At 41.7% G+C, this 16,520-nt stretch overlaps 1 protein-coding gene across 3 annotated transcripts in view; it reads right to left on the bottom strand.

The window, feature by feature from the left end:
* The window catches only part of ZNF827 (zinc finger protein 827), a 113,233-nt gene that overhangs the window by 69,145 nt on the left and 27,568 nt on the right, over positions 1-16,520 (bottom strand). For all 3 annotated transcript variants that reach the window (XM_066186530.1, XM_066186531.1, XM_066186529.1), the window contains exons 2-3: positions 5,768-6,778; positions 1,715-1,887 (exon numbers count right to left, since the gene is read on the bottom strand). In XM_066186530.1, the coding sequence (XP_066042627.1) occupies positions 1,715-1,887; positions 5,768-6,778 (1,184 nt within the window). The remainder of the gene's footprint in view (positions 1-1,714; positions 1,888-5,767; positions 6,779-16,520) is intronic.

Genomic DNA, 16,520 nt, shown 5'->3' with positions numbered 1-16,520 from the left:
TTCAGATCTGGCCTCCACAGTGAGGCTGAAGGGGGCTGTAATCTCTTACACTGAGTCAAGCAGGCCTGACTCTGACCTCAGGGATTTCTAACTGAGCATTACTCAGTCATAGTCATAATATTACCAAATAATTAACGCTACGTGCTACATGATTGTACAAGGAGGTACATTTTAAGCAGATGCAGGCTCAGTTAATGAAAGCATTAATGCTGGGAGAGGAGCAGAAAAGAGCACAAGGGCCTCAGAAAGCCATCATTTTGAGAACACACAGAGACAGTGAAAAAGTCCCTGATTTTGTCCTGTGACCACCACGCCAAAAAGGGAGGGACAGACCCTCAATCTTCAAATGACAGTTTTTTGCCAGCAAGGCAAAATAAATGCAGAGAACAATTATCCCTTCAGGGAACAACAGGGATGTCCTTTACAAAGCAGGGGACAGCAACAGGTCTTTGGTCCCATCTTATCTATTCACCCTTTTCTTAGGCTGGCCATCTGTGCCCTCTAGTCAACATGGAACAGCAAGTCCTGAAAGAGTCATGAACACTGAGCTTACTTGATCAGGATTAGCATGATACACTGAGGACACCTGGAAATAGTGCACTGATCTACAGTAGCAGTGTTAAGGAATGAGCCTTCAGACTATAGGGGGATGATTTAAGACCTAGCAACAACTTAAACCATAGCAAGATCTGATTTGGTGGCCAGAGGAAATCTGAATGATTTACACAGAAGGGAACAGTTTCTTGAGTGTAAGCAAGGCCAAACTCTTGTCCAGTAAACTCGGATTCTGCAATAGCTTGTAAGAAACCAGAACAGGCATTTCTGTCCCTCCTCACACCAATCTGATACCCTGTTACACATACTCATCTAAATCAGACAAAATGGTATAATAAAACATTTCACTATTATTATAAAACTCAACTGCATTAACAAGGGAAATGTTTTCACTTCAGCCTATTAACCAAAGGGCTAAGAGGACAGGTACCATTTTAACTTCCTCAAGAATATTCTACAGCTTGCCAGACTCAGCACTTCGTGTTGCAACCACAACAGTCCTTCAGCTAAGCAGAAAATCAGTTTCTTCACATTTTTATATTTTTCTGTATCAACACAGATGTTGCTTCCTTCAGAAGGTCATCTTCAGCTTGAGCCCAAAACTTAGGCCGAGTTAAAAACACACTTTAAACTTGAAAACAAAACATTACAGTATAATCTGTCATTCATTTTGGTTTGGATGATTCACTGCTGAAATGCCCACGGTTAAAAGCTACAGCAAGAAAAAAGTTAAAACTGCAGGCCTGTCTGTAGAAAACAATGGAGTCACCCCTGCTGGAGCTTGCCCACTTAGAGGAGACACTGGCATGCAGGGTTATTAGCTGGCATCCTGGAAGTAACACTAGGATAGGATTGCGTGGCATTGCATCCCAGTCAACAACCCTGCTGCTGTGGTTCCAGCTCTGGAACTGCATCAGTCACAGACAGCTTGAGCTGCACCCAACTGACATGACCCAAGGCAGTTCCTACATTGCATGAAATGGAAAGGCAAGCAATGCAATAAAAGTTATTTCTTTTTATGGGCTCTTTACTTAAGTACAGGCATCACTTGTAGTACCAACTAGGGAAATTTTGTTCTTGCAAATGCAAATGAAATAGCTTTGCTATACTACCAGTTTTTTGACTGATGGTTTTGATTGTCAGTAAAGATTCCCCTTACCTTCATGTGTGACTTGAGATTGTCCTTGCGTGCACAGCGGAAAGGACAGAGCGGGCACTGATGGCTCTTCAAACCTGTGTGAATCACCATGTGCCGTTTCCAGTAACTCTTCCTCTTGATAACCAACCCACAGATGGGACACTGGAAAGGTTTTCCCCCTTCTTCTTCTGAGGCTTAGCAGGAAGAAAAAAGAGAGGATCCTTTACAGCCATTTGTCAAATACCTTCCCCTTGTAAACATACTCAAGAGATCATTTCTCAGTGCTAGAGTCTCATATGTAAAGAGACAACAGTTCAACAACAACAGGTACCAGAAGTTTCCATACCCCCTGCATATACCTCTTCCCCTGGATCTAGTTATTATCTCCCTGAGAAAGGTCACCATAATTTATAAAGGTTAATGCCCCAAACTTCCTTTCACTAATCAGTAGAGGATGCTACTCTCTCTCTCACCTGGGTCCTAATGTTCTTTACAATTTAACTGCATTGAGATGAATGCCTCTCATAATCATCACTTTTCAGCTTCATTTCCTATCAAAGGCTGGTTGTAGCAGAGTATGGAAAATATGCATAACTGTTAAAAAATGATCCGTTTCCACATCTGATGGTTAGCCAGCAGGGAAGCAGGACATAAAGCACAGAAGAATCCACAAATTAACTGAAAAGCAATGCTGCTATTGCAAGGCAGATATATTTAACACCAGAGCTGAAAGACTTTGGAAGTCCTGCTCCTGAAATTGTTTAGTTATGGCTCAAGCAGATACTGCTGCAGCATCAGCCATCAAAGGTCTTCAGGTCACAGGTTTCCTTCTGCTCCACTAATTGCCAGGGCCTTAAATCTACTGCCTTCCTAAATGCCTGCACTCTGCTTTACTGCCCAGTTCACCTAAAAAAAGGATTTGGTGGCACTGATCAGGAAAATATGGTTAGACTTCCAAGTGCAGAACCATCACAAGGTTGAAGGAGAGAGAAATTCCTTGCTGCTGACTTTGCACAACTAACCCTGCATCCATCCAACCTCTCACAACAATTTCCCCTCATTATTATAAAGAAAGACCCACTATTACAGTGGAACTGGATGTCCTTTTCCTCACTGTAAAAGACAAGACTGTTTTCAAATATCCAGAGCTCAGCAATGTGCATCTTGCTATTCAAAAATTCTCTCAGACTAGTTAATCTTATGACTATCACTGATAAGAATATAGCAAATATCAAAGTCCCTTGATAAGGAACTAAGTGATAAAAGCCTCCAGAAAGATCTGTCATGTCCCAAAATACAATTCTTGCTATTAAGTAGGAAACAAAACCACTGTAATTCAACTGATTAGGCAGTCATTATGTAAGTACAGAAAAGGACACAATGTCAAAGCATGTACTACTGCAAGTTCAGAAACTCTCCTTGTAAAATATTCTATCATACTTAAAATATCAAACTGTTCCCCTCCCTGCATCTCTAAAGAGTAGGCCAAAACCAGTGTCATAACTGCTTGTGTTGGTTTTAAAATATTTTTATTTTTTTCTTCACAAAAGGCAGGAGAGAGACAAACCACAGAAAAACATGGGTAGATTTTTATCTATCATGTCTTTTCCGTCTATCACATCTTTTCTTCAGCCTCTGGTTATCACCCAGAAGAGAAATACGTATTACCTGGCTTTGACCCCCTTAAAAATAAATCTGCAATCAAGATGAATCAACTGTGATTTAGCACATTACAAAATATGCAAACAAGTGGGATGAATGCACGTGACTTCACCAATAACAGTGGCAATTAGTGTTACTCAGGAGTTGTGCCAGTGTGCTCCAAAGCTGAACCATGTTAGCTCTATACTGCATGGAGCTCAGAATAAAAAGAAAACCAGGGGTTTCAGTTTTCCTTCGTTTATATTGATGCCTATTTTATATCACTATGTTACTCCAGTGAGGAGAGAATCAGCCAGTGCTTCCCAAAGAAGTTTTGGGAACAAAATTACAAGCATCACCGGCATTACGTTACACCCAATAAGTATTCAGTCAGTAAAAGAAAGGTCTGTCACCCAGACTCTTTCAAAGCAATCAGAACTTAACAGATATTCCAGGCTTCCTTTTCAACTTCATCCCAAATGCGTGAGCAGTTCATAAAACTGGCAATATTAACAGATTGATAAAAAATTTAGTCTCCTCTATACCAATTTACTATAATAAAAATGCAAGCAATGATTAGGTTGACCAAACTTGACATGCCATTTCAGAGGTAACTGCATTCTGATAAGCCATGGCTCCAGCTTCTTGCCTGAAATAATTCTGAACAAATAGCTCAACGTGGTGGACAAAAGAGCAGCAGACCTACTCTTGTTATTAACTTACTCCTCTTTAAATAGCCTCCATCTTTGCTGCTCCTTACTTACATCTAATTAATCTCACTGAGTATTGATCTCATAACTAAAGCTACATGTTGCTGGTGGGGAAGTGAATCAGATTCGTAACAGCAAAGCAAACTCATCAGTGCATTAAAAGTTCAAAGTATGAGAGCAGGGAAAAAGACTTCTCAAGCTATACCTACTGGGAAAAGAGACTTCTCTCTGGGAACAAGACAAAAAAAGTCTCAAGGTACAACCAGACAGACACAAAACGATAAAGCATTATATAATTATAATTATAATTATCTTTTAAAAAAATCTTTTAGTGCCATAAGGTTCTCTGAGCTAAAGGAATCAGGAAGGTGTAACATTTATTTTCATGGCAAATGTACACATTCAGCTTTTAGCTTGTGTTACTCCAAGAAGAACTTCATCTAAACTAATGAAAACCTCAGGACAGGCCCATGCCAAGAACAGTTTGCCACTTTAAGTGCCTTGGCAAAATACAGCAGTTAAGCATTTATAGAATACATGTGTAACACTGAGCAAAAACTGGTACTGGCTGTTAAGTCATTGTATCCCTCTCCCTCCTCTTCCAAGGGAAGGATGATCACTGCTGTCCATCCAACAGCTAACCTATGAGCTTTGACCAAGAGCTGTACAGGGACAGACCAGGCCTCGGGATAACCCTAAACAGAGAGGTTAGGCCAGAAAAACAGCAGGGCAATTACACATCGTCCATATCAGGCTTCATATCTATCCACTGGCTTGCTACACCTGTGCAGCCAGGCTAGCATTCCTGATAAAACTCCGCCTGATAAAGCTGGAATATACTAAACCACTTTGTGCATCCCACAAAGATACCTGCCATGCTTCCTTTTCCCCTGCAGCAGAACACTGTCAACACCTGAAGCCATATGTTCCACCAGAAATTTGAATCCGTGATGTGAACTTTTTACAGAAAGAGATGAAAGAAATTATTTTTCCTTATTTTGAAGATGGATCATTTAAATTCCCCTGCATGGCTTGCCAGTTCTTTAAAGCTTTTGTTACCCAGACAGTTGCTTCTTCTTCCCTATAACCCCGATTCCTTGACTGTCAACAGCTGGAACTGATGGAGGAAAGTCAGATGTGTAAAATGGTTTTTGTTGAGCAAATTAGAGAAATGCAGTTTAGTTGGATTTTTTTTTTTTTTGTTAACAACAAAGGATTGTAAAAAAATTTTAATGAAAAGTGACAACACAATAATATAGTCTGGTAAATTAGGACAGGGTAGTAAGAGATTACACAAAAGTCCATTTGTGACAGAGACAGCAGGAGGGAGAATTCTCCCTTGTCCGATATTTCAAAAGCATAGTTTTGTACATGCTCACTGATACTGTGAGCTCCCTCACAGGGATTCTTTGATCTTCTCCATTAAATATTTTTGTGGACACATTCTAAACTTGGTAAGAGAGGAAAATACTATTGTGTGGAACAAAAGGAGGAAAAAAATGTATCGAACTGTACACTCATACCTTTAAAACAGGGAAAAATTTGTGACAGCTTGGTCTCAAAGTGGTACTTCAAAAAGCTTTTCTATTGTTCACCTAAAGTACCTACTTCTTATTTTCATAAGACACGGAATCAAACCAAATCCAGACTCGCTGAAAAGATGTTATATAAGTCTATAGCCAAACAAATACATTCTACTTAGTGGTTCAAATTGTATCCATACCTGTACTAGTGGGTTTGGATGCTCTTCCCTTCGGGACTGGTAGTAACAGTAATTCCAAAGATTGTGGTGGAGTTGCTTTCTCTTGTTTCATCTCTGAAAGCTGCAGGGGATCCTCAGGTACCAGTAATTTCTTCTTCTCAGCCAGGAGGGTGCCTGCAGCCCTTGCAGCAACCTCCTTGAGAAGGGCAGCTGAAGAGGTCATGGAAGCCAGGGAAAGGAAAGAGCTGGCTGGAGGCGGGTGCTCCTGCCCAGGAGTCATGCTTCTTTCACTCACTTTCTTAGATAAAGCTGCTAACGTAGAGCTGGCTGACTGAGAGCTAAAAGGCGAGGAAAAGGATTCAAATCTTATCGTGTCCTCAGTCCTGGAAAAAGATTTGTCCTGCAGAACAGCATTGGCTGCGGCTTTCAGCTTCAGGATAGCTGAATCAGGGGACAAACCACAGGTGGTGGCTGAGTTTGGCAACCACTTACCTTGATTCCATATAAAGTGACTGCCTGCATTGTATTGGTCACTTTGTTCCTGTTTCTCAGCAAGCTTTCTGGCAAGCACACTTAGCTGCTGGGCATGGTGAGCAGGTGGAGAGAAGGAGATGTTCGAGCCAAGATTTACAGGGGACTCGACTCTGCCATTGACTGTAACAGCAGCATCCAGCTTGAGGGAGCCAGCCTCCAGGAGCCGCCTCAGGTTACTGCTCAGTGGCTTGTTTGGACCAGGAGGTTCCTCTTCACCCAGAGAGGACACCTCTGGAGAAAGGTGCTCCTTGCTCTGCAGCGTGTCTCTTAGTGCCTCATTTTCAATGGATCCCAGCTCTGCTGTGTTGCTGCTCGGCGTTGCGCTTCCCAAAGAGGTATCGGGGGAGGTGGACTGCTCTTGGATTCTGTCCTCAAGAGACAACTTAAAGTTCTCCTGCACTTCTCCATATGATGCTTCCGAAGGAGTTTCTGAAGAATTCCCAAACCAGCGTTCTTCTTCGCTGAGCTCACCTTCCACTTCTTCCTGTCTGGTACCATCTGTGTGGAACCACGAACAACAGCATTATTCCCAAATCTGTGGAAAGCAGTTTCTTAGCAAGAAGCATGCCTGACCTCTGCATGACCCCCCTGAATAGTCCCCTAGCACACCCCCTAAAGTGCACCGGCTTGGAATCAGCCTGGATTCAGTGACCAGAAAAAAAAGAGCTTTTCAAAATGGATAAATCTTTCTAAGACGACAAAATGATGACAAACCTGTCATCTTTCAGTCTGCATAACTAAAGCAGCTAAAACTGCAACAATATATATATAAATATAATATATATTCATATATTGCAAACAATTCTTTATTGGCATAGTCTGTACAGCCTGCAAAATGTTATGAACTGTCTGGTATAAGGCAGGGATTTAACAGATCAGAAATTACTGGGTACTTGGGTATTTGTACAGCCAGCACAGGTGTGCCTTCAAAGGCAGATGAGGTGTGTAGCTACTCAAATCTCAGACCAATCCTGCAGTGACCCCTATCTAAAATAAAATAAAATAAATCTGTACTGATAATTCACAATTCATTCCTGAATAGCTGCAATGACTAATACATGAATGCAGGCTAAAGCTCTCATCTCTCCAACTGCTTGGGAAAGGAGTATCATAACAAAAAGTGTTGTCTTATACACACTCTACTTGTTCTTATTTGTCACTGTTTAATGAAGTCTAAAAGATCATCCTAAACTGAACTTAGTTTAGCTGAAAAGGAAAAAAGGAAAAGTGCTGGTTTCACTGCAGTTAAGTTACATTTTCTCCTCTCTGGCAACTGCAAAACACCTGAGTTTCTCCTGAGACCTGCCAGTGTTTAAAGCACTGTGACCCTGGATTGCTCCTCTTCCTGACAGGCATTCAAAGTCATACAGATGTGACCAAGACTTCTTTTTCTTGGCAGATCTTCCCGCCCAATTAGAACATAGTAAAGAACAACAGCAATGCTAGAATTAAATTCATATTATCTCCTCTTGCCAGATACCTCTCACATTTCTTGCCTTTAGACACAATGTCCCAAGCTGCACAAGCATCTTTGTAATCACACCACAGCAAGACAAAAGTATTTAATATAACCCTCCACTGACATTCTGGAATCAGGCCTGCACAATATGCATTGTGTCTATGATCATGTATTATTCCCAGATTCCCAATTTAATTCCAGCAAATTACAAAACTCGGAGAGAAGTTAATGAATAAAAACTTAGATTTCTATTATTGCTTTGATCCAAAGAATTTAAGGAGGAAAACCTCAGACAAATGTATCACGAGTACAGAAATACAAACGTACACTCTGAAAGCAAAGTTTTGGGAGTTTTTATGTTATACAGAATACGAGGCACAGTCTCTCACAGAAGGTTTCTTTTACTCAAAATCCTTTGGAAAAAAGTCACCAATGTTTCAAAAGCTGGCAATAAACTCAGTTACCTCAGGTTTGTAATTCAAGCAGAAGAGGGTTAGCGTATTCCCTTTTCAAAACAAACAAAAGCCAAACAAACATCCAAGCTCTTAGCTAGAATTATTTTTGGTATTGTCCAAGTTAACAACACAGGCTCAGCAATAAGGTGTGCATAAAGGCCAGTACCATGCACATTCAAATAAAGGAGGTAGATGCTAATCAGTTGAACCAGCACTTATGCAGGTTAAAGGAGAACTGAATGTATTCCCTTTTCACCCTGTGAACATTAAAAAAGTAACTTGAGCGTGTCTGTACAGCTGGGTGCACTCACATGAGAGATCCATTCACTCATCCCAGATGCAAACAAGTTCTGGATTGGAAGCCAAAAAAGCATCTTACTGGCACTTTGTCTGAACTGATCCATCAAGCGCAGGGCACATCCTCTGGGACACAGCCTGGAGCTGACACCACTACACAGCTCTGGAGCCAGAGCTAGCCTGCTTCCTACCACTTACATCTGTCTGTTGAAACAATCTCTCCTCTCCCCTACAAACCCCACTCTCTGTGTCTCTGTACTTCCCATCCATTCACAGGGAGGGAGAATTGCATTTCCCTTCACCCAGAAAGCCACTCAAACATTACAGTCTGAGGCATAATTAAGTATAAGAGGATCCAAGAAGTGGACTTCAGTATTAGAGAAGTCCCCCGTTCCTTGCCGTGTACCTCAATTTCTTTCTTTCTCCAGACACGCACATTCCCCATTGCTCTTGCCTATACAAAAGGGCAGCCACCACCATGTTACTGACAGGCAGCAGCAGGAGAGCAGGATTCTTCATTCACAGGCTTGCTCCCAAGCCCAGGATTTTCCTCCTCTTCAGGTAACACACTGAGAGCTCCCTCTCCTGTTGCTAATCTACCTGTGACCACTCCAAGCCTCTCAAAGCTCCATGCAGTTTCTATAATAAAGGGCAAATTTCCTCTCCAGCCTCACTATCCCAAAAGCCAGCAGGATACTTTCTTTTCCACCAGTGCAGTTTCTTTCTGTAGCCAGAAATCAGACCTCTAACTGCTGCCACTCTTCTAATTTTCCTCTTCTCAGTAATTCCCAGTTGCTGCAGCATCAAGCCCACTATATTTGAAGGCTGTAAGGTTAATGCTGAAAAAGTCAGCATCAGTGTCTTACCAAGAGCTCAGTCAAGCCTCCCTTTAAACACCAGTGAATTGGTTTAGAAGCAGAACAGTGAAGCCTGGCAATTTCATTTCTAAGCAAAGTTGCCTTTCAAGGCCTTCAGGGCAGAATTTTAATTCACATTAACTTGTGAGCCTGTGAGTTTGAACAAGCTTGAGAACTCCAGGAGAAATCAACCCAATCCAGCAACTTCTTTATGATTTCAAATTGTATAAAATCTTCCCTCAGAACCCAGGGGGTTCCTGGGTCACCCAGACCAGGTTTGTCTGAAGCAGGAGACAACCTCCACACGTCTGTCAAGAAATTTCAGCTGTATTTCACATCTGTGGCAGACATCTGCATGACATGTTTTTCCCTTCTCTCACAACACAGTTATGGAGCTCTTCTCATCATGATTCAGGAGTCAAGACCTGTCAATGCTGCTTCTTCCTGATTTCCAGAGTGATTTTGAAACAAGAACTACTTCCCAAGCCCTTTGCCTCTGGCAGAGGCTAGCTGGAAATTACAGCCTGCATGTTTCATGACGATCACATCACACAGCACCGAGGAGCCTCAAAAAATATTTTCCACTCCTGTCAGCAATGACAAAAGGCACCAAAGTACTGCCGGGTGACTATTGCCACGGATGTAGCCCATGTGTCCATCTCTGGCAGAGCCATGAATGCGTGCAGAAAGCACTGTTTGAAGAAGTGCCAGTTTCCCTCACTCACCAACTCATCTGCTTGCTTTCAGATACGGAGAAGTTCATTTTCCTCTTCAAGAGATCAGTTTGACAGACAAATCTTATTGATCCCAAAGTATGTTATTTCACTTTGTGACCGTCTGCCCTTTTATTTAGAGTGCTGATTAGAATCTGACCCCGGTGCCAATAGAAACGTAAATATTAACTTGCTCAAACTACTTATATCTGAAAACTGAAATAGACAAACACATTTGTTGATTTATACACTGAGCCACTCGGTTCAAATGCTGGAAAATTTAACTGTAGCCAGTGCAATGTACACATGCCATTCGCGACAGTGGCAAGTGTGAGATGATTCACAGCTTCACTTTGTAGGACTTGGAGGGGAGAAATATCAATGTAGCGAGTTAGATTTTCAGGAAAGGGAAGAGTCTTAAACTTGTGTTACTGAGCAATAGACACGGAGACATGGGCAGTGAAAACATGATGGAAAGAAAACCATTTGAAACACTAGAAATTACCTGAGAAGACACTACAGCTAAGGAACCCACCCCAGAGACTGATTTTTCATGCTAAGCAGGACAAAATTCTACTTTAATCATTCACTGTAATGAGTAAATTACAGAATTTCAATACAGAAATCCATATGCTACAGTGATATGAAACATATGGAAATTGTAATGATGGTATTACAAAATGAAAATTAAAGCAAATCCAGAAGAAGGTAGAAGTCAAATAGTTTCAAAGAAATGCACACAGGAAAATTGCTGATGAGAAAAATTAATCAAAATTGCCCTTTTTTCAGCACTTACATTTCAAGGAAAAACTGGGAACCTACAGAACCAAGATTTAAAGATATAGGAGAACCAAACTTATCTTTATTATCTTGATATCAATTACCCTGATTTGTATAAGGATTTCAGATGTGATCATTCACGTTTGTGTCAATTTAAATAAAGTTGCAATTACATTTGTTGTCCACTTGACACCCAGATCATCTCCCTAATTTGCTGCCCCAACAACTCGATCATTTCATCACTAGTACCTACCATAAACCGTCCTTAGGATTATTTTACACTGAACACTGTACCTAGGCCTACTGAAAGAGCTGGGATTAAGTGATAGCTTTACACTAGGGGACTGAGGAGCTCTGCAAAGATACTGAAAGAATTTAAAAGAATGCATTAAACTTAAATGAAGCAGGGAGCCATCCAAGAGGAGTTCTGCGGAAACACCGACTGGCTCGGCTGAGCAATCATTTTAAGGCCAAGTAAATAGGCAGATGCATCAGAAATAAGGCAGAGACAATACCTGAGCAAGCTAGGACTTAGCCTTGAGTGACTTTTATCATCTGTCGCAAGAGAAGTGGAATGAATGAAGAGAAGAAACAGTCGACAATCAAGAAAGGCAAGGACGACTGTAAAGGCTTTTAACTGGTCACGGACAAGGAGAGGTGAGACAGATAGGGAACTGAAATGCTCATATCCAGCCTCTAGCAGGGGTTCTCTTGTTCTGTTCTTTCCTGGCTGTTTTCTTAGAACCCTCAAAGAGAACTAGGAATCAGGCCAGGCCAGAATTTGCTGTCCTGGCAGTCTAGTTCAGGATACCCTCTCGTGCTGTAACCCAGGTTCCATCACGACTTGTCATCATCATCATCATCATATCCAAGTAAGACAAGTTTTCTCATCCCATGGTGGCCGCTAATTCAAGATCAGCACAGGCTCCCCTTGTCCCCATCTTACCTCTGCAGACCAGATAATATGGACGAGAAAAGAATGAAGGAGCTAAGGACCAAACACAGCGGATACCTTTAGGTAAACTATGTAAGCTGTGTAAGTGCATCATTTTAGTAAGGGTAAAGAATAATTACAAGAGACCACTTGCTAATATCACATCACTTTCTAATTCACATTTTCTCTGGGTGTCAGCTGCACATAAGCCCTTGCTGATTTCACAATCAGGTACTATAGAAACCAGAAGGCACAGACCTAAAAATGACAGTCATAGCTGGAAAGTCTATTCTGTGGTATCCTACATAAATTGCTCAGTCTAGCTGCCTGCCTACAAACTACCCTTTTGGTATTCAGGCTGATTTTTAAGCACTGCAAATTAAAAAAAAATGAATGTAATATCTTTGGGCTGAACAACATTTATGGGTTCACATACCCACCAAACCATGCAGATGTGTGTGCTGTAAGACTACCACCAAGAAGCTGAGCACACAATGTGCCAACTGCCCACAGTCTCCACCTCTAAAAAGCATTTACAGCCACATCTGATGAGGCTGTATATCCAGAGCAGCAGCTGTGTTGATTTTCCCATAGGGATGCTTGCTAGAAAATCATGATTTTAATGAAAACACAAAGGCCTGCTTTAACTCCTTTTAATATATCTACAGCAGCAAACAAGACTTAAAAGTCACAGTTACATAAATAGTCATGTGCTGGAGTGCCCTTGGTCCCCCCATTTTCCCTTCATGATTTCTGTGACCTATAATAGGTAAGCAGCACAGGAAGTCACTGTCCTCTTTGAATGGAATTTCTGGCTCGCTCCTTATCAACGGGATGATTATTCAACTCTTGACCTCCTCACAAAATGGTTTAGTAGTGTTGCTGGTGCTTGAACCAAATTTCTCTACTGCAGGCTGACCTAAAGAGAGCAGCACAGCTGCAAGAAGGATCTGCCAAAAAGCCACAGCTCTTCTGTTCTGTCCTTCTCCCCCCGTGTTTAGGTTATGTGAAAATAGTCACACAATTAGACAGGGAAAGAAGCCCTAGGTAGGACTCTCTATTTCATCTCCACATCTTCCAAGATAATGATTTTCCTAACTGGAGGGAAGGAGGAGAGGGGAAAAGGAAGGCACAGCTTTTAAAGACAGGGCATACATTCCCTACTTTTATCCCTAACTTAAAGTGACTTTGAAAAAATCAACATACAAGAAAACCCCAGAATATTCACCTAACAATTTCTCTAGCACTGCTTGTTTGAAAAAGGCATCAGAGCCAAAAAGGATTAGAGAATGTTAATCATTTTGCAGTAACTAGAACTCTTCAAGATGCTTTGTCTATACACACAAACAACTGAATGTGCCCAAATATTACACACTCATGTTTGTAAACTGCTGGACAGCCACAGATTATCAAAAGGCATGTACAACACCTCAGTTTCCTCTCAGAGGCAGAATCCAGGTGCGATGGACTCTCCCAAGGAAAAGGGGAATCAGGTCAGATTACTGAAAAAGCTTGTCACAGACAACATAAAACTGTCTTTATTTCTTGCCCTTCAAAGGACAGGGGAGTTGTGGTAGATGGGAAACAGAGGCAGTGGCCTTCTAGTTTCAGCCACAAGCCCCAGAATAAATGTGCCAAGTGGGTTTCATTAGCTGCCAAAAAAATCCATCTTTTACTAGCATGCATCCATGGAAAGGGACAAAACCACATGGTTTCTCCTGAGGACAGCTGTCACTACCTGTTGAAGGTTCTCAGGGCTGGTTAACAGACCACAAGATAGGACCTTACAAAGACAAGTCTGATCGCCCCCAAAAGCAAGTTCAAAAGAGAACTCTTAGAATGATGGATGCTTGACATCTAGCCTCTAAGGAAGATCAGCTTTTCTTCTGTTCTAGGCAGGAGGTTATAGTTAGTAGCTGTGGGATTAGTGTTTGAGGAGGGTTGCTTCCACTGGGACTCAGATATTTTAAGCTACAAAGGAACAAGCATCACCTGACAGTGCAGTGAGGTGACAAAAGCTCAAGACCAACAGAAGCGGTGGTCCTGTGCCCTCCCTTAGATTTGCTGTTGTTTGACTGCTTCATGAGCCAATTTCAACTCACCAATTTGGCAGAAAACTACACACTCTGTCAAGAAATCAGGAAAAAAACAATGATGCAAAGGAGACAGGAAAGAGAAAACAGGTGGAATCAACAGTCCGAGCCACCTATCTCCTCTAGTCTTGTGGGGTGCAAATGACATCACATCTTGTCAGCGAAAAACCAACTGAGGATTCTCTCTCCCATCCCAAACCTCAACAACATACTACACCTCTCAGGGAAGAGCTGGCCTGTGCAGTCAGGATGGCCACCACAGTCAATATCATCTAGACTTCTTCAGAAGCCTAACCTGGGACATCTGTAGCTGGCTTGGGCCCCCTGTACTCAGATCTTAATTTAAAAAAACCCTCTTCTCTAGAACTGGTCAGCAGCATCTTTCTGAGAGAAGAGTTCTAAAGACCCAGAAATAATATCTTAACAGTGAGGCACAGTAATCAGCAACCATGAAAGTAGGAGGGAAGGGCAGTATGATTTATAAAGTAATATATAACAACATTGCATATAAATAGTACACGTTTATAGTAACACATGTATGATATTTGCTTACTATAATTTAGTATTACTTGATTCCAGCTGGATTTTGCCAGTATTTCAGGCCCAGTGACCTGAAGAATTTGAGGTGTGCATGTGAAACAGAACAGAACATATACCTCCTTAGAGGAGGGGAATGTTTTTGAAGACCATCACTCAAGAGGTGCCCCACAAAAGAACAGCCTGCACAAAAAGCTTTCATCAGCTGACTTGACACAACTTGATCACCAGGGAGGTGATCCTGCCTTCTCTACTCAGCCCTGGTGAGGCGCATCTGGAAGGCTTTGTCCAGGTTCTGGGCTCCTCAGTACAAGAGAGACATGGGGCTCCGGCCCAGCTACAAAACCATCTAAGGGACTGGAGCATCTTCCTTACAAGAACTGGCTGAGAAACTTGGAGCCATTCAGCCTTGAGTAGAGATAACTGAGAAGGGACCACAAATGTACAGAAGTATCCAAAGGAGGGGGTGTCAAGAGGACAGACCAGGCTCTGCTCAGTGATGCTGAACAATAGGACAAGAGGCAATGGCAGAAACTGATGCACAGCAAGTTCCTCCTGAACATGAGGAAGATCTTCTTCACTGTGCAGTGACCATGCACTGGGACTGACTGTCTAGTGAGTGTGTGGAGTCTCCCCTGCTGGAGATATTCCAGACCTGTCTGGACACAGTCCTGTGCCATGTGCTCTGGGATGACTCTGCTTGAGCAGGGAGGTTGGGCCAGATGACCCACCACGGTCCCCTCCAACCTGACCCATTCTGTGATCAACACACAGAATAACTGGAGACAAAGTATAAAAAGACAGTTGATTTTTATGATGGAGGTTTTCGGAAGAAACAAATATTTCTGAGGTCAGCTTATGCTGCAAAGGCTGCCTGGTAGCCTCAAGACAGGTTCATAAAACACAGGAAGTGTCAGTAAAACAATAGAGAATCATGTTCCTTGCAAAAGCTATTTTATGTTCCCAATGTTCTCGCAACAGTTTTATGGAGGCTGAACAAAATACCACAGCCAGACTTACTGAAAGTTTCTTCCACAGGCCCTTACAAGCGTCCTATAATAACCTGTAGCTGAGGCTGGGCACACATTTCATAAAGCACAAGGTACTGATCAGACTGACATACACTGCAGGAATATGGCCAACTGACAACCTAGAGTCGGTACATTAACATGTCAAAGGAATACACCTCTTCCTCATGTAAACAGAGATGATGACAAACCATTTTCTATATAACCAAACAATTTTTAGGCAGCAACTTCTGAGCCAGATTAAAGTCCCTTATCAGGAATTTCAAGCTTCCCTGTGCCTTTTAAAACCAGCTAAGATATCAGTTTTTGACTCTGATAGATTATTATAAAGCTGAGGAAAAACTGTATGTGCAGGAGTTATTCCACGGTTATTCCCACAGCTCTGCTGGAAATGGGAAACAGTGGTAGCAATCTGCAGTGCTTCAAATGGCTCCTGTGCAAATCTATCCAGAGAGATTCCCTGCACCTGGAATGGCAGTGTATCCTTGACATCAGTGAATATTTGCCACCTACATGTAAAGTTCAGCAGAGCAATTAAAAATTCTACCTGCTGTTAGTTATAAAGAAGCTAAAAAACTCCATAAAATTGTTTCTAGTTAGCCAAAAATTACTTTGATTGCTCATTTATTTTAGTCTAGATAGATGTCTAACTCAACAGACTGCTACAGTGAGAAAATATCAACTACCAAATGATAACAGGGATGTTGACACCTCCAAAATAAGAAGAGCTAAAGATTAGTCTTAAGGCTTCTCTTATCCTTAGCATACAGAGACAAGACCTATCATGTCAGCCTACCTCAAAAAGGAGGGAAATACTCCAAAATTTCATAACATAGGTCTTCAATGAAAATGAAACCTTGAACAATTCTAGCGAAGAATTTGCAAAAGCTGGCTACAACCAGAGAAGTCCCTAAAGGAGGAATTTTAGTTTCCACCCTAGATCAAATTATTGTGGGAGAATCACATGAATGCCAAATATTCAATATAGTAATCCAGAATATTTTAAAGCCATCCTTCAATAACATCTCACTCCATGAAGGTTTTATGTCTTTGGGCAGGTCATTAATGAAATTTTCTTAAAGAAGTT

The sequence above is a fragment of the Chamaea fasciata genome, unplaced genomic scaffold (assembly GCF_029207755.1).
Source record: "Chamaea fasciata isolate MVZ Bird 193981 ecotype frontalis unplaced genomic scaffold, bChaFas1.0.hap1 SCAF_6, whole genome shotgun sequence".
In the NCBI taxonomy this organism is placed as follows: Eukaryota; Metazoa; Chordata; class Aves; order Passeriformes; family Sylviidae; genus Chamaea; species Chamaea fasciata.
This window is presented reverse-complemented; position numbering and strand designations above follow the sequence as displayed.